Source organism: Mauremys mutica, chromosome 11 (assembly GCF_020497125.1).
Source record: "Mauremys mutica isolate MM-2020 ecotype Southern chromosome 11, ASM2049712v1, whole genome shotgun sequence".
In the NCBI taxonomy this organism is placed as follows: Eukaryota; Metazoa; Chordata; order Testudines; family Geoemydidae; genus Mauremys; species Mauremys mutica.
In genome coordinates, this window is record NC_059082.1 from 76,618,305 (window position 1) to 76,637,445 (window position 19,141).

The 19,141-nt window shown below is 42.5% G+C and overlaps 1 protein-coding gene across 26 annotated transcripts in view; it reads left to right on the forward strand.

The window, feature by feature from the left end:
* Window positions 1-19,141, forward strand: part of SDK1 (sidekick cell adhesion molecule 1) — a 664,468-nt gene that overhangs the window by 588,166 nt on the left and 57,161 nt on the right. For 24 of the 26 annotated variants that reach the window (XM_044979056.1, XM_044979053.1, XM_044979052.1 and 21 more), the window contains 5 exons: window positions 244-347; window positions 1,553-1,623; window positions 8,105-8,240; window positions 9,918-9,977; window positions 11,974-12,075. In XM_044979056.1, the coding sequence (XP_044834991.1) occupies window positions 244-347; window positions 1,553-1,623; window positions 8,105-8,240; window positions 9,918-9,977; window positions 11,974-12,075 (473 nt within the window). The remainder of the gene's footprint in view (window positions 1-243; window positions 348-1,552; window positions 1,624-8,104; window positions 8,241-9,917; window positions 9,978-11,973; window positions 12,076-19,141) is intronic. The other 2 variants (XM_044979063.1, XM_044979064.1) reach the window with 1 other exon arrangement.

Sequence of the window (19,141 nt, forward strand, 5' to 3'; positions counted from 1 at the left end):
TGCCTGTCTTTAAGAGCTCTGTCCAGTCGATATTTGAGAAGGTGATGACAACAGTTGAGAGTTTGAGCAAATCCAGTGCTACTAGGAAGAAGGACAAGGCCAGATAGAAAGGGAGGCGTCTTAAGAGGAGATGAACTACTCTAATAATTTCATTTGCCTTTGAGCAGGTTCTTTGTAAGAGGTTTGGTCTCAGACAGCTTGTGAAGAGAATTCGTCCCTCATCCTCATTATTATGTTTTACAGGCTAAACCCATTTACCTCTTATAAGCTGCGCCTGAAAGCAACCAATGATATTGGAGATAGTGACTACAGTGCTGAGACAGAAGCAGTCACTACTCTGCAGGATGGTAAGAGAGATGGAGCGGGAATATGAGCCTGCCCTGGGCATGGGTTGGGGCCCGGGTAGAGCTCGCTATAACCTCTAGAACACACTTTCCAGTGGATTTAATTCCATTGTGTGCCTTAGCCAGTGGTACCCACCCAGTTAAACGCAGTTCTGTTCACAAACAATTGATATGGGTGCTAAAGAGCTGAATTAATAACAGGCAGCTTTAAGTGTCCTGGTGTGCCCTCTGAAAGTGAACCAGGTTTTCAAGAGTCTCCAAATGGAATTAAACTCTGTTTCGTTGGTTTCCAAACTCTGTGCCAACCATTATCTTTGCAGAAATTGAATAATTTATAAGGGATCATTAAAAATAAATGTGGAGCTGTGCATATATTTGAAGAAATGTCTTCAATTGTTTTCACTCATGATCCACATTAGGCTGCAGTCCATCCAAATGGCTGAGGTGTGTTTAATTTACTTTGAGTTTAGTTACAGGGAATCTAGAACAGTTTCGCCTCCTTACAATCAAATGGGTAAAAACTGAAAAAGATTCTCACTTCCTTAGCAAACTAATCGTTTATTCTCCTGAGCAAACCTAGTGCATTACACCGTGGAGAGCTGTGAGCTCCTGATAAGCTTTTCCTTCTTTATTCCTGAGCTGACACATACTGGGTGTTGAGAGGTAGCCTAGGCCAGTGGTTCTCAAACTAGGGCCGCTGCTTGTTCAGGGAAAGCCCCTGGCGGGCCGTGCTGGTTTGTTTACCTGCTGTGTCCACGGGTTCAGCCAATCGCGGCTCCCACTGGCCGTGGTTCACCGCTCCAGGCCAGTGGGGGCTGCAGGAAGGGCGGCCAGCACGTCCCTGAGCCCGCGCCCTTCCCGCAGCTCCCATTCGCCTGGAGCGGTGAACTGCGGCCAGTGGGAGCCACAATCAGCCGAACCTGCGGGCGCGGCAGGTAAACAGACTGGCTCAGCCCAGCCCACCAGGGGCTTTCCCTGAACAAGCAGCGGCCCTAGTTGGAGAACCACTGGCCTAGACAGAGGGGGAGGTATGGGAGGTAATGGCCCATGCATAGGAGTACTCTTGTCCACTCTCTTTCCATTGAGCAACATAACACTGAAGCTGGGACAGAAAGATCAGTGGTGAAAGAAGGAGGGGTTGATGGAGTAAGTTTTCTGTGTTTTGCCACACTATTGTAACCTTTTATTATGTTTTGGGTTTTGTTTAGTTCCAGGTGAACCTCCACGGTCTGTATCGGTAACTCCCCACACCACCTCCTCTGTCCTCGTTCAGTGGCAGGTAGGTAAAATACAAAAATCACTAGAACATTTCTACAGTGACCTAAGATTGATGAACCTTGTTCACCTAATGGCACAGTGCAGTGAATAACGTCTCTGCAAAGCGAGTATTAAAGCACACTGGAAAGACTGCAGCCTAGTTCCCTGCCGCTGATCCAGTTATACGTTATGATGAAAGATGTAAATTTCTGGTTCCTGGCTTTTAGTCTAAGGGGGACTGGGTAGTTACGCACCTTGAGGGAGATAGGAGACATAAAGGGGTTTCTACAGATGCCTGAGAATGTTTCTCTTACAAGTAGTGCTGTCATCTTGCTTATATTACTAGGTATCACAGTTTGCCTGTACAATACACAGCAGAGTCATTGTCAGAGTTGGTAAGGATCAGGGAACAAAAATCTCATTCAGTTCAGATTGCATATAATCTCCTTCAGTTGATAAAACAGGCAAATGTGCTGTGTCTGAGACGACATTCAGACCTCCAAGGAATTCCACGTACACTTGGGCTCTTCCTTTTTGAGGTCTAAAGAATGGAAGTTTCTCCAGAATAATGGATGCTGAGAGTAACCAGGCCATATCTGCTTTAGAAATATATGCATTTTCAGTTTCTATTCCTATCTTTTCAGTCTGGCCTGGGGCTATTTAGATTTCCTGGAACTCTTTGTGTGCTATTACCCAAGACTTCCTCTTGCCAGTGAGCATTAATACAGAAAACCCAATGGGTTAACACAAGATATCTGTGACCTGTGCCAGAAATTCTGTCCCACCCCTAAGCCTAAGATAGACTTCTGCCCAAATAAGAAGTGCATATTTGACAGGTTGCATTCTAGCAGAAAACACACTGTTTACCGCGTAGACTGGGCTTCCTGCATGTTAAAAGAATTTTCTTTTATGTGTGAGGGCCTGTTTATTGCCATGCAACAGTACTTAGAAGGTGTGTCTGGCTATTCAAATAAGTAGCGAGCATATGTTCATGTGGCAACACACGTTTTAACTCCCTCACTTTCACTGCATGTTGACAAGTGGAAGACATATTGAACAACTTTACCAATGGGGCCAGTATAGGTATTAATCAATTGCCCCACCTCCAAATCAATGTAGTCCTTTGCAAGGACAAACAGGGAATGTGAAATGTAGTGTACAATAAAAAAAAATGTCCAATTGACTGATTATGGCGGGAACTGGGGGGGGGGGGTAATTAATGTGAAATAGGTGGTTGTTTAGGTAACTGGATGCTTTATATTTCAAGAAAACGAAATGCGATAGTTGTGCCAGAGCCATGTCAAGGGAGTTGCAGGCAATTACTTGTCATTACGACATGTCTTATATGGGATCATGGTAATTCAGCCGTACTTTATTTTTCAAATAAATTTTCCAAATCCCATAGTAGCCTACAACTAACAGGGCATTCTGCATCAGTGTTAAAGAATAATGTAAACCTGAAAACACCAGCCAGTCTAAATGGGGAGGAGGGGAAAGAAGAGACTGTAGAGTCCCAAGCAAAGCTGAATTTTTAACTTTGAATTTTGTTAATAACTCACAAAATAAAATCCAAATGCACTATCTGTATCTGAATCCACTTATAGACTTCAAGGTCAAAAGGGACCAGTGTGATCATCTGGTCTGACCTCCTGCACACTGCAGGCCACAGAACCTCACCCACCCACTCCTGTAATAGACCCCTAACCTCTGGCTGAGTGACTGAAGTCCTCAAATCATGGTTTAAAGACTTCATGTTATAGCGAATTCACCATTTACATTAGTTTAAACCTGCAAGTGACCTGTGCCCTGTGCTGCAAAGGAAGGTGAAAACCGCCCAGTGTCTCTGCCAATCTGACCCCAGGGAAAATTCCTTCCCAACCCCAAATATAGCAATCAGTTACTCCCTGAGCATGTGGGCAAGACCCACCAGGCAGATACCTCAGAAAGTATTCTCTGTAGTAACTCAGAGCCCTCCCCATCTCTGGCCATTAGGTATTTTTTCTGCTAGCAGTCGCTGATGGGCCACATACTATCGTAGGCAGTCCCATCATACCCTCCCCTCCATAAATGTATCAAGTTCAGTCTTGAAGCCAGTTAGGTTTTTTGCCCTCACTGCTCCCCTTGGAAGGCTGTTCCAGAACTTCCCTCCTCTGGTGGTTAGAAACCATTGCCGAATTTCAAGCCTAAACTTGTTGGCCTGTTTATAGCCATTTGTTCTTGCGTCCACATTGGCACCTAACTTAAATAATTCCTCTCCCTCCCTGGTATTTATCCCTCTGATGTATTTATGGAGAGCAATCATATCCCCCCCAGAGCCTTCTCTTGGTTAGGCTAAACAAGCCAAGCACTTTGTGTCTCCTCTCATAAAGTAGGTTTTCCACTCCTTGGATTATCCTACTAGCCCTTTTCTGCACCTGTTCCAGCTTGAATTCATCTTTCTTAAACATGGGAGACCAGATTTGCACCCAGTATTCCAGATGAGATCTCACCAGTTCCTTGTATAATGGTACTAACACTTCCCTGTCTCTACTGGAAATACCTCGCCTGATGCATCCTAGAACTGCATTAGCCTTTTTCACAGCCACATCACATTGATGGCTCAGTCATCCTGTGAGCAACCAATGCACCCGGGTCTTTCTCCTCCTCTGTTGCTTCCAACCAATAAGTCCCTAGTTTGTAGCAAAAATTCTTGTTGTTAGTCCCTAAATACATGACCTTGCACTTTGCACTATTAAATTTCATCCCATTTCTATTACTCCAGTTTACAGGGTCATCCAGATCTTCTTGTATGATAATCTGATCCTCCTCTGTACTGGCAATATCTCCAAACTTTGTGTCATCTGCAAATGTTAATTAGCGCACCCTCACTTTTTGTGTCAAGGTCAGAAATAAAACTGTTAAATAAGATTGGTCCCAAGACTGATCCTTGAGGAACTCCACTAGTAACCTCCCTCCAGTCTTTCAGTATGAACTGTTGTAGTCTCCCCTTTAACCAGTTCCTTATCCACTTTTCAATTCTCATATTAATTCCCATCTTCACCAATTTAACTAATAATTTCCCATGTGGAATTGTATCAAATGCCTTACTGAAATCCAGGTAGATTAGATCAACCACATTTCTTTGGTCCAGTCAGTCCATTATTTTTAAATGTAACTGGTAGAAAACAAGTGCTTTCCATCAAAGCCAGTTATAATAATAATCTAAGATTGGTTTTAAAAGTTCTAGATGATGTTACTGTTAAATTCAAGATTGTGTATCACTTTACTTCCATCTTAGACACAAGAGTTTCTGTAACTCACATGATGTAAACAAATTGTTCTTATTACTGCTGCACACCATCCAGGCAACCACTCATAATCACTTTACCTATCTCAGCAGATCCCTTGGGCCTTTCTCCAGATAGATAAAAATCCTAAATAATCCATTATATCAAAAGCAGAGGTTTACCTATGAAAGAGAGATAGGAGTGGAAAGACCTGACCTTTCAGCAAAGTACCCTTTTCAAGGAAGAATCATCATTTTCATGGCAAAGAGAGAAAAACATCCTGGGCCATTTATCTTCTGAGTATTTGTGCTAGATTTGAAGGAGGAAAGGACTGGGGAAAACATGAAAGCATAAATACAAGTTGGTTGTCAACGGATTCATGTGGAATTAAAGAAATATCCTTTAATTAGATGTATAACGTAACGTGGAGCATTAGTGTCCCTCATATACTCTCGTTCAATAGTGTTTACCCTTTTTTACATTATATAGGAAATGGTACAGTAAAGTATTTGTTCATAAACAAAGTCTTCCATGTTATTTGAAGTGCTGTATGACACTTCTCACTAATTAAAAAGAAGCTGCATATGTTGGATGTAAGAAAGGGCCTTGCTATTCTACTTTGACAGGACTAGCCCCCTCACAAAATTCCCCAGGCTCTCTGTGGCTTGTGGGGAGAGAGCTAGGGGACAAGTCATGTCCATCTATTCAGATGGATAGACAAGTGCATCAGATCATGTTATAGACTGGCAGGGGCACCTCTTCCTGGCAGAGAATTAGCACATTGGACAAGGGCACAGGCTACATTGGTGACCTCTTTAGTGTGCATGCCCCGCAGAGACATCTGCAGGGCAGTAAGTTGGTCTTTTCTTCATATGTTCACAAAGTGCAAGTGACCATGGATGATGCTAGGTTTGGCAGGATGCTACTGCAGTCACTCTGCGTGTGAATGCCTTGTACCTGCCTTCGGGAAGTTCTACTGCTTAGGGGTCACCAGCTATGGAATGTGAAAAGGACTATCACTCGATACAGAAAATGATTCCTTATCTATTAATTATCTGTACAGTAATGGATCTTCTTCAAGATATGTAGTCCGTATACATATTCCATGACCCACTCTCCACTCGTGCTACTGCAGACTCCACAGGCCAGGGGCTCTGAAAGCCGTGGAAGAACTGATGTGGTGGGGCAGGTCCACCCCTTATACTCTCATGCAGGCACCTGAGGAAATGAAGGATGCATGTGCTGCCCCTCCTGGCACTGCTAACTAGAAAGTTCTTCAACACATGCACACTGGTGTGGTGCAATCACTAGCTGTGGAATATGTTTGCGGTCTGCACATCTTGAAGAATGTCTGTTACTGCACAAGGTAAGCAATTCCCTTTTCCCTCAGCCTTAAGTTATGCACCAAATTCCCCAAAATACCTTTTGCCCTAATGCAGAGGCATTCTTTTTCTGTAGTACAGTCAGTTCTGGTGGGTGTCTTTCAGTTGGTGATGGTATGGAGCAGGAGGTGTTATGTTCTTTTTTTCTTTTTCTTTTTTTTTTTCATAGCAGTATGCTAGACTGTTGCCAAATTCTTCTTTAAATTTCCCAGTACTTGCCTCTTTCCCTGTTTTAAATGGTTGCATTATTGGTTTTCACTTTCTTCTTCAAAATTACACCGGGTGTTACCTGGTATTGTCACTGCATTTCACCCCAGTAGTTACTGTTTCAGTGATGGACAAAGTTATTTCTGTGTAAAGTTTCCAAAGTACATGGAGATCTTTCTGGAATTTAAAAGCAAGATCATTATAGCTACAGGCATTATCATTTACCCTTTCAGTTCCTTGCTACTTAAATTTGAGAGCATGGAGCTTTAGAAAATAATGGCTCAAGGTCACTTTTCTTCTCTGCCACATTAAAACTACAGTAAGCGCCTGAAAAAAACCACTTATTTTTCCAAACCATCATGACTCCCATATCCTGTCTATGTCTAAGTAAGTCACTCAGATAAAAACTCTCCTCTCAGTATAATGGATTTCTTAGGCTTTTTTTTATCTCTAGTTGGAGAAGGACCTGGGGGACTGCAGTAGCATTCCTCTGCTGAGGTATAAGTTCTATTGAGTGGCAGAGTATGTTCTAGAGAAATAACAAGTGTATGGATGGCCAGCCTGGTGGCCCTATGTAATTAGTATATAGCTCCGAACTGTTATTCCAGAGATCCAGATTTAGTTCTCAAGTTAAATGTCTTGTTCTTCAACTTAGCCCAGTATCCAAAGGGAGTACCTTGCTGAGGTGAGAACAGCAATGTTGGGCTCCATTCACTCCTCCTCAACCAGAAAGAAGATTCTTTAAAGCAGGAGGCTTGGAGTGAGTGGAAAGAGCAGAATCCTGGGGGTCCCAATTTATTATGTGCAAGACTCCTTGGGGAAAAAGAAACATAGTCTGAAGGAGTGTTATAGGTGAGACTTATACTCATGGCACAAAAAGGGAGAGACCGTAACCATCCTTCACTTCCTAAATTGCAGTTATTCTCATGACTTGTGTGTTTCTTTGTTTGTTATAGACAGACCCATGTGGCTTGAGGGATGAGTGTTCCTCACTAGCCAAATGTAAATGAGTGGCAGTACCTCATATGGAAGTAGGGCCGTTACTAAAATACCTGTTTTTCACCTAATTAGTTAAAACTACTGATCCTTATTCCACTTCTCATCAGCTACTCCTCGTCTCCAACCATGCTGAATCCAGGAAGCTGTCCTCAAGGAGAACAGCCAGGAGAGAATTGCTCTTTAATAGTGACGCTGTTGCAAATATTTGAATTCCTCTTCTGCTGCTAAATGTCTGAAAAATTGGCTTCCTTTTCTGCTGTTTTTGTGGCAGGCAACATGTAGCCACATCTGTGTTTTTTGCCACTGGTTTGTCCAGACAATTTGTCACACACAGGATCTTGTGCATTCAGGATGTAGGAAGCTCATGTTCTTGTGAATCAAATAATCCGTGGACTACTAAATCCAAAGCATTTCTTAATTACTGTCTCGAGTTAAAATAACAATGATACCTTTAAATGTTGTTTTGTAAATTCCGTGAGTGTTTTGCTCTTGTATTGTTGATGGTTCTGTTTTCACCAAAGAAGTCTGAGTCCCTGTTGCACAGAACCCAGACTCTGGATGACACTGTCTAAACCAATGTCTTAAACTGTGTGATGTTTGTTGCATTGAACTTCTTACCAAGCACATTCCTAATGTGAACTTCTTGCAGCCCCCAAAGGTTGAGAGTCTGAATGGCTTGCTGTTGGGGTATCGGATTTATTACCGGGAGCTGGAGTATGAAACTGGGCCTGGAACAGAGTCCAAGACTATTAAAATCCCTTCAGCTTTACGAGCTGAGCTTACACGTGAGTAGTCACACTGCTGTATTACAAGCTGATAATCCACCATTCCATCAGAGCCCGCACCCCTCATTACTCAGTGGAAAGGATGTAAATATGTGCCACAGATGCTAAATTATTTAGCACTTAAGTACATAGGGCAGAGATGCTCAAAGCTGCTATTAACTATGGTCTAATCTGCATTATATTTAATGGCACTCTCCAATCCATGCGAGCATGCTTGAAGTGGCATTCTCTTTTCCTCTTTGTTTCTCCTCCCTCCATGCATACTCTGATTTCCTGCTTTCTCCTATTTCCATCTGGTGGTTACTGTGGTACACTATGTTCTGGCTTCATACACAAAAGGTAGCAGATGCATTTTGGAAAATGTATTATTTCAATAAAAGGTGTTGGGTTTTTTTCCAGTCTGACCAAAACAGCTGATGCGAATAGTTAAAGTCTCTAAGTGTTTGTCATTATTTAAGGAAGAAATGGAAAGGAAATAAAATAAATAAAAAGCAAGAGTCTCATTGGCGTATAGGTTAACAATAGTCAGTAAACATTTTATTGATGGAAAGAATACTGCCAAGGAGAAGAGTAAGAGAAAAATGAAGAGGAGATTTAAACAGAAGAAGGGAAGTAGGAGGGAAGAATAAGGCATAAGAATCAGGTGGGAGAGGAGGACCACGTGACGGCTCAGTAGTCTGAGAGATTTGAACTAGCAATAAGATGTCATTGTGATGGATAAGCTTCTGCCATGATTGAAATCAATGGGATTACTCTCAGATTAAAATACTACTCACTGTGAGTAAGGGTGGCACAATCTGGCCCTGCAGGGTTTACATGATGTGATAATGTCTTGCAGCATTTCTCAGTACTGGGAGAACCCATCCGGGCTGTCTCCTATGGACGCTGTTATGAGGATATCTATAGAGAGTAGATTTTCTTTAAAATAGCTTATGCATCAAATTCTGTCCTCATTTACAATGGGATTGTACATAGAGTAAATCAGGACAGAATGTGATCCTAAAGGTTCGATAGCTGATTTTCTAATAGTGCTGTAGTATAAATCACCTCACTGTGCTTTTTCAGGGAAGTCAGAGAGAGAGAGATTTTCAAAGAAAATTCCCTCTTCTCTTAAAGCAATACAGTGATATTTGTACCCATGCATACCGCTCTTCCACAGTGACCTGCTGTTTTATACAGTTTATTATTACTGTAAATACCATGAAAATGAAACTTGGGGAAACTTAGTTTATGTTTTAAAGAAATAAATCCCACATCATTTTAAGCATTAGCTGTTTATGTCCCACATTTGGGGATTTTATCCTACGATGCTCCACATTTAAGCTTTGGTAGGCTGAGAACTAACAATTCAGTGCAGTGTTGGGAGTTTTCCCCATAGAATTTGCCTCCCTTATACTCATTTGTTCTATTTAATCTAAGGAATCAGTACATTTCCCTGTGCTTTATATTTGTGTGATTCTCTCTGTGGTGATGAAATGCAACAGCCCCTTGTGAGTGAAATGCTTTTGATGTATTACGAGAGAGTGATGGGATTTTATTGCCCTTCAAGGTACAGTCCTAAAGCTCAAACTGTGTACGTGTGTGCTGCATCATTTCCCTCTGTCTCTGCTGTACATCATTTGCAATAACTGTTTCCCTGCACTGTAACAAGCTTTCTGCTTTGCTTACTCTGAATAGCCCAAAGCAGCTTCCAGACAGTGAATAGCCCCTCTGCATTAACGACGTATGAATTAACACGTAAGTGCACGCTGCCTTGGCTTTTTGTAATGGTTGGGAATACACTATGGGCAAACGTCTATGGTCCTCTTCACCGAATCATGCAGAAACCAACTCAGATTAATGACTCTGCTTCCTTTTCTTTAAATGCTTCTTTCCAATATATCAAGACATTGATGATGCAAGTAGGTAACAGTTTAAAAATAAGGCTGCTGGGAAGGTGAAGCATTATTGACTCTAACATCTCAGTATTTCTGATGCTAAATGAATTTTGATTTTGTTCGCCTCATATTTCACAGTCCATCTGAGTTTAGCTGAATCACATCATTAGTCCGTTGATTCGAACACTGGGATGCTGAGGCACTCCCGCAAGTAGAGGGCTAATTTAGAAAGGGCCCCCAGAATTTCTATGCAGCTCAGAGGTGTGTTCAGTTGGAAATGAATAAAACAGGGTTCGACGGAGTTAAAAGGCAAGTTGCTTTCTGGTGGTGATGGTTCACTAGGCAGGTTTGGCCCCAGGCTTGTAAGTTACAGATTGTTGGGGGGAGAAGAAGTGAAGCCCTAGCCCCACACGCATTCGGATGCCTGAACTTGCATATGTTGTTTTCCTGGCACTGAAACCCTTCTCGTGATTTTTTAACAACAAGAGCAATAAAAGTTCCTCTGTGCGAGCTGACAAGTGCTGCAATTCCTATCAAGATGGCTGTTTCCTACGGTATATCAATGTTTTATTTATAGGCTGGCAAAGCCGTAGTGATGTATCAAAAAAATCATCTACTGTGTATCTGAAACGAGTCAGAGATGCTGGACTCTGACTCAGAGATGTGGGCAGAACACTTGTAAATACTTCTGTGAAGCTGAAATTAGAAGGACCCCTGTGATCAGATTCATTGAACCTTTACTGAACTGATGGCCTGCCGGGAGCCACAGAGCTAGGGGTGTGTTGTGTGATTCACAGATAACAGGGAAAAGTTATTGACAAAGGGAGAAATTCAGACCCATATCCACAAACACACCTGTGTGAATAAACTCAGTGCTGATTAAAGTACAGTTTTATTATACTATTGACCTGTCTTTCAGTATACGTTTGCTGTGATACTTTTGCCTGTTAGGTGATAAATACTTACTGTAGAGTAGGTTATTTCATTTTCAGATGCAAATCCTGGAACTCTGGGCAGCTGCAGCCAGCCCTCTGTGAGGGTATTTACATGATTCTAGTCTGCCTCTTGTCTTTCCCTTGTCTATTAATTACCCTAATGCCATGGGTTTTGCTAGCTTCTTTTCTCCCTGCTGTCACTCTTTCCCCAGCTGTTAGTGTATTTCCTATGGGTCAGCTAAGAAATGTTTGCCCAGTGGCCAAATGGAGCATAGAAGTTGATCTTAGAAAGGAAGGAGATTTCAATGTTCAAACTGTGATTGCTGCAAGAAAAAGAATTCTGTGCAGCCCTTTGAATAGGACTACAAATTCTGTCCATGAGTCTCCCTCTGCACCCCACTTCAGCAGCTGCAAACAGTAATGATGCTGCTGTTGATTGTTCCCAAGGTGAAACGCTTTGAGGCTGGGGGAAGGCCTGCAGCTATGACATCTCCCACCAGCAGACCTCAGGATGAGTCCAGATCTTGAACTTTTGGCACACAGTGCAGAGTCCACTCCATGCACATGCTTCCCCCTGAGTAATGGCAGCTGTGGAATAGCCCAGCAATGTTCCCCCCACTCCCTCTAATCACCCACCAGGTATTATCCCTTTTATGGAAGCAGCAAAATGAAGAAGCATTAGGAAAGTCAGGTCCTTTCTTGGGGCAGATATGGCGCCTTTCATATTTATGTAAGTACAATGATGTGTGAATTAGAGATGGATCTAGCCAGATAAATACTAACTTTTCAGTGGCTTACTGTTTCTAGTATTCTAGCACTGTATCGAGTGAGAGACAGAATTCTGGGTATAAAGAGATGAGAGAGTGTTAAGCGGGATGTTAAAAGTGCCCAATTTTTTAATCTGCTGATTTAAATTTCCAGAGCTGAAGAAATACAAGAGATATGAAGTTGTAATAACAGCATATAACATCATTGGGGAGAGCCCTACCAGTGCACCTGTGGAAGTGTTTGTTGGTGAAGCAGGTAAGCAAATGGAAAATGAATTGATTTAAATAGCACCTGAGTTTTTTCACACTTTTCCAGGTGGTTGAGACAGGATCTGGGGTATTTGAGAGATTCCCCAGATAGCTATGATTCCTACACAATTTTCTGCAGCACCGCCTGCTGGCAGAGGTTGGGACTGGAGTGCCATAGTCATTTGCTGTTCAGAAGCCAACACGTCTACAATACCCAGAATAAAGGAAAATGCCTCGTGAAGAAAGAGGAGAACAAATGCTTTGAGCAATTTCCAAAAGATTAACATCTCTACCAAATTAGCTGGGAAAGGGAAACTGGAAGTGTGAGGAAAAGGTGACTCAATATAAAGAAGTAAAAAGTGGAGATTAGGAAAACTACAAGGGAAAGGAAGGGGGTCATAAAACAAAGAGACATGGGAAGTAGATCCTTTTTTATTTTACAGCCCTCTTGCATGGCAATGTTTTCTGTGCATGCACCCCCACAAACATATCTTGAACAGTTGAATCCATGGAGGGGATTGTCTGGCCAGCTTAGTGGTAGCGCTGAAGTTCCCAGTCACCCACAAGACAATGAAAACTCTTTACCTCTGCCTCTAATCTAACCAGCTGCAAACCCTCCCTCAGCACCTAGTTATCTGTCTTGCCATGCACCTTTGCATTACTTTGTATGGATCCAGTACAGAAATGTGCACTGTGCTTTACAAAGTGCAACTTGCCAACCAATTTACAGTCCCTATCCTAAAGGGCTGAGAGTCAAGAGGCACAAGTCATTACAGTGTTCATAACCAAGTCCTTACCATTTGAATGCTTCATGAAACAGGGACCCTGTCCCGCACAGTAATTCTTGCTGGGAGAGGATGGGACTGGAGTAACTGTCATCTTCCCCCACAGCCCATGTCACTATTTCATTCTTTACAAGTGACTCCAGCTGGAAGAGGCTGGTTCTGGGGTAGCTGTGAGCTTCCTCAGTTATTACTTCTGTACCATTCTCCATAGCAACTTCTCCCGTTAGAGGCTCGGGTAAGATGGGATTTCACCACCACTTGGTCTCTAGCCCAATCAGCTATATGAACCAATCTGATTTCACGTCTACTCTTTTTCTTAAATCTAAGATTTAAAGGTTTGAGTTCGAACTCTAGAGATGGCTTTTTTATTGTTACATTAAATACTAGAGTTCTGTGAACTAAGAAAAAGAAATTAACTCTGTTCAATCTTTTTTATTTCAGACATAGTTGTAATGTTCACTGTTATATAAAACTTCATCAGTTAATCAGAGGTGGCCCTGCTCTCCAGTTCCAGTTGGAGATACTTACATAATTGAGATAGTTAGTTATTTTGCTGGAGTTCTAACTTCTTCCTGCAAAAGATGGCAAAGGAAGCTCCAAATGGAGCCAAGTATGTCTGGCTTCAGAACAATTTTCCTTTCATAACTAATAGCTCATCTCTGCAAGGTGTTTATACATGTGCACACAAATACAACAAAAGGCGAACAAAAGCCCACATGGGTGGCAGGGGGATGAAGAGCTCAGGAATACAGCAAGGCACCTGGAGGGCCTTCTTTCATATGTAGCCACGGCTGGGGTTTCTCAAGCTGCAGCACAGTTCGCTGGGTTTGTTAGGCCTTGTGGAGTTTACTCTAATTAGGGACAATACAGATCCATGCTGTGGAAATTGGGAATTGAGGATCTTCCTGCAGATTTTCTGACCTGTTGTGTGATGTTACAGTGCAGTGTTAAGCGGCTGTCATGTTTCAACCCAGAGGTGGCAGCTTTTCTTTAGGGAGTGATGTGTTCCCCCTATATAGCTTGTACGTTGTTTTAAGTTTTTGAAGTGATTTTGGAATCCTTTAGGAGGAAAGGTGCTGTATAAATGTAAATTGTTTTGTTTTACTGGCATTTCTTAGGGCTTCCTAGCTGCAGTAGCAAAGGCAACTAAGCAGGAAGAGATGAGTCTTTGATTTGGTTTTGGCTCTGGAGACCCATTTTAAAAAGATCACACAATAAAAAGTGAGGGTTACCAACACTGGCGGTGGGAGCTCACTAATCCACTGAAAGATAGTGATTATCATACTATCACCAGTAGTGCACACATAGACAAAAGGAGACCAACACCAGTTCAGCGTACCCTAGATAGTCTATTGATGAGTGCTGTTAAATGGCTGCTGCATTCCATCCCACAGGTTGCAGTATGTGGTGGGTAAAGTGAGTCCTTTTGTAGTTTATACCGCTCTTCTGGAAGGAAGGTGCCATATAGAGAAAGATGCAAGGTATATATTTGGGGGGAATATGTCATTTCTAAATTTAGAATCCACTATTCTCAGAAAGTTAAGATTTTCTGGCATTATTTTCATCTTTATGTCTTGTGTAGCATGGAGCACAGTCAGCACCAAATTACCCCTACACACTCATTGATGTGCCGTTCAAACAGGCCGCGTTAAGGATTTATCCTTAATCTTTACCCTCTACATATGGTGGAACCAACTTACCTGCAGATCTGCCCCTTCCCTCTCTTAGATTTGAATTATTCCTATATGTTTGGATTTTATGTATTACAATAATGCAGCTTTTCAGTACTCGGAGCATGCTTGACCATTTTTTAAAAATGCCCTAATAAATAGAGATCGATGGGTTACCCCAGATCAAATCAAACAACCCAGTAACAACACAACTATAACAAGACAAGAAGGAATGACCAGCACATCAGACTCCTACACCACCACTACTAATCAACGTTACCCAACACCCATCTCCTCACAGGCAAGGGTCCTAGCCATTGGGTACCCTTTGTGATTCACTTGGCATTCAGGGCAAGAAGGAAGATGACAATAGTTCTGTGAGAGTTACATGATTGTTGACAAGACTTGGCAGTACTGGTGACACTCTGTCTCCTGACTTGAGCAGTGAAATAGTAGGGTAGATGCAAGCGGCTTTTTCCTAGGGGACGAGCACACCAACCAGCAGATTCCTCTTCTCGGTGGACTAGAAGATGCTTGTAATGGTCTAATGTTGCCTTTTAGATCCAGCCACAGCTCTGCCCTGCTCATTAGTGAACCGTGTGCAGCTCCTTACAAATGACAGAAAAATGGAAAGCTGCTACTTACAGAAATTAGAAAGGGAGTCACAGCCCCTTCGGCAGGCCCCCTTCTCTCCTTGTTAATTCATTTAACAGTTCAGCTGTCAGGGCTCCAGCTTTGTTGGAAAGCCAGTGAATGTTCAGTGAGAGCCTAGGTACTGATATTAATCCTGGTCCTAAATACAGCTGCTACCAACGGTGGTGTTCTGCTTGAATGAAATAAAGATTCCTTTACAGCCGCTTCTATGCCAGGAGCATTGGCTTGTTGTCGTTATCTGCTTGTGGGGTGGGATCTGGAGTTTAGGAAGCTTCCAATATGTGCATAATACTTGAATAGAAATCACAGATTTAGGGTAGTCATGCTTCCCCTAATTTAGGGAGGTGAATAAAAGGGAAGGTAGCAGTACAAATCCTTTGCTAACAAGCATGCACACACTGGTGCTTCCTCTCATCCAGCAGAGCTGCCCTGGATGAAATATAATGGAATTTTTAATTTTTTCTAGCAGCTGCTGCTGGAGGTGTATGTTTGTGGGGAGGAAAGGGTGAAATATGCCAAGAAATACTTTCCTTTTAAACAGGTGATGAAGGCACTTGTGGGAAGGGGAAGGGGAAAGTGACGTGTGTCATTATAACTGATGGTGACATTGACGACCTTCATGCTTCACGGGAGCTGATGCATCTGATTTTTTTTCTTTTTAATTTTTTTTAATAATGAGCTCTGACAGCAGACTCGGCACAGGAAGCAAAAAGACACAGCCAAGGACTCCGAGATGAACATGAGTAAAAGGCTTCTTTGGGTGAGGAGGGGAAGAAGGAGTATGGAAGATGTTGATTTTCTGTTTAAATCTGAAGGGGCTGCAGACCCTTCATGGTGCACAGTGGTACTGGGACATTGCCATTACACAGTGGGGGGTGCTGTTCTCCAGCAGAGATGTTAAATCTTTCCCTCAGCTTCTGGAGCAGGGAGAGGTTTCAGCTGACTCCTTTACCCGCCCGCGCTATGCCGCTCCGCTTTACATAGGGGCCTAGCAACAGCAGCAGTGCCTCTGAAACTGACTAACCGTCTGGTCTCTGAAGCTCTGTACTGGGGTTCAGAGTTAAGGATTGCTAGCTAGTTTCCCTGACATTGCTGCTTGAAAGAACGAAGTGAAATAGAGGCAGAACAAGAAAGGAAAAACATAGGAAGATGGAAAGAGAAAATGGAGGGAAGGAGAGTGTTCTGTCTTGATTGGGGTTTCCAGTCACATACCTTTCTCCAACCTCTTGTGCCTTACAAGAAGCCAATAAAATAATGGCTCTTATATCCAAATGGGATAGCCCCTGTGTGATCAGCCAATGGACTTTACAGTTATTGCCTTGTACCAGCATTTCTCTGATGATCCTGTCAGCTTCTGTGACATTTTTTGTGCTTCCATAGTCTCATTCTATACATGGGCATCACTCTGGGTTTGCCTGCACTAAGCCCAAATGAGACCTATAATTCACCATTGATACAGCTTCACTTGTGGTAACACTGGTGTGGATAGTGCACAGCATCTCTTTGGACCCTGGAAGGCCTGTGTTAGAGTTTTCACCACTACACTGGAGTTGCATTGATGGTGAATTATGGATATGAATTGTACTAATCTAGACAAGGCATATCTCTATTTCCTACTACCGTCACCCACTCAAGCTACTCTGTTAGAGGTAATTTTAGGATCTCACGCTCTTTGTAGGAGATCAGTCAAAGAGGTTTATTTGTTAAACATCCAAACTGAGTAACTTCAGCTCTGTAGATGTTATAATGGAAAGGGAGAATCCAACCAGGCCAGTGCAAGCCCCTGGAAGAAGTGTCCTAATGTCAATGTGTCAAAAAGAGATCCCTGCAGGTTGCTGGGGACTTCAATCCATTGTCAAGATAGAAAGGAAGGAACCAGGAGTCATAATGCTGTCAAAGCATGTTATTCTACCATACAGAAAAAGGAATTTTAAAACAATGCATTGAAAAATGTCAGGATTGAGACATAGTTTTGATAGTTTTATCTGACATCTTTAATTCCCCATCAAGAATGCAGAGGCTTACTGAAATCATTTGCTATATTTTCAGGCTGCAAGTAAAAGCAGCTGACTGAGCACCTCATTAACAGCTCATTAAGCTGTTAATATCAGTCATAAGCCGCCCTGGGTACAACACAATGCTTTATACAGTGCAGCAGTTTCTTGTTTAGCTCTGGCTTAATTGCCTCCTTCTATCATGTTGCGATGCAGGAAAGGTGTTAGTGTCCGAGCTAAAGGGATAAGCATTTTTGATCAACAGAGCTTACCGTCTTTTCCCCTGTTATCATTTATTTATGTCCCATTGTACCATACTTTGCCATGCAACACTTGCCTGGGCAATTAACTTACCTCTTATAAACCTGACAGTCCCCTGGCAGCTCTCAGCAATGACCAGCTGAAGACATAGACTGTAGCTACACTAGCGTTTTTCAGAAAAACTACCACCGTTGCACTACCACCCATGTAAGCAATTGTGGGAGCACTAGTGTAAACCAGCTGACAGCATTCATACTGTTGGGTTGCCCTGATAGGAACTAAGTGCAGGGACAGAGGATGCTGTGGTGAAACTATTTGTGCCCAGTAAAGCTGCATCTGCACTAGGTCTCTCTGTTCTGTGTTTGTCCAGGGCCTACCACAGTGGGTTCCTGGTCCATGACTATGGTCCTTACGTCCTACAGTAATAAACAATGGTAGGAAATGTGCTGGTGGACATGGCCTTAATGAGAAAAGTAGCAAGACTCTCTCACTGAAAGCAAAGTAATTAATTTCCCTTAAAAAACCATGACCAAACACTATTAAAATAAAACGGGCCATGTATTGCACAGATAAAGTTGGGGCTGTAACAAACCGATCTCCGCCTTTGGCTTATAACTCATATTCAAGCTGAGACAGGCTTTAGAATTTGACTATGGTTGGCTCAAGGGTTAACATTGCAATCAGCTTTGTTTCTTCTCACTCTCCCGTCCTGCTCTGCTTGCATACACTCATCCGGGGATAAGTGAGTAAGGTACTGTGATGTTTCTCTTGCATACCTCAACTCCCCATGGTCCTGCCATCTCACTTTTCCTCCAGTGTGACTGCTGTGAACCTAGGCACAGGGGAATATTGTTGTTTTCGCTTTTAGATTTCAGCATCCCAGCCGTTGTCAGGCACCGAACTGAAGGCATTCTCAGCCATTTATCAGGGATTGAAAGTAAAAAGGCCTTGATTTTTCTCATGACCATTTGAATTAGCAACCAAGTGAAATTATATGGCCATAGCAAGCACAAATATTCAGTTGAGTGCAAGAACGTTATAGTGAAAAAACTCCAACACCCAGAAAATGCAGAGCTTAATTTTTCCCCATCTGGACCCCAAACTCCTCCAGTTGCATTAGCCTTGTTGCCATCCTGCAGCCTCAAATGAACCATATTTGGCTGCTGAATTCTAAATGAGCCAAAATCTGATTCACTTCTAATTTTGGAGAGAGTCTACCTTAGCTCCTGATCTTCCCTACTAATTTTGAGACTGATATGACTTTTTTTTATGTAGTGCTGTAGCCTCGTTAGCCTTAGGATAATACAGAGACAAGGTGGGCGAGGTAATATCTTGGACCAACTTTTGTTGGTGAGAGAGACAAGCTTTCGAGACACACAGAGCTCTTCTTCAGGTCTGGGAGTGTGGCTGCTAGATACAAGGTGGAACAGATTGTTTAGCATCAGTGGTTAACACATGTTTCAAGGGACTATTCAAGGTGAAGTGGCTTTTTAACACCCCTTCAGTCATAGGGAGGAAAGGAAAGGAGGGAGAAGCAGCTGAGGGTGTGTGTCGTTGTTAGTAGGTTACAGATTGTTGTAATATGCCATAAATCCAGTGTCTCTATTCAGTCCATGATTTTTAGTATCTAGCAAAGTTTTGAAATATTTGTGGGTTTTGAAATTTGCGTGTAGGGTGGAGTGTGTAAAAATCAGGCTTATAATGGGAAC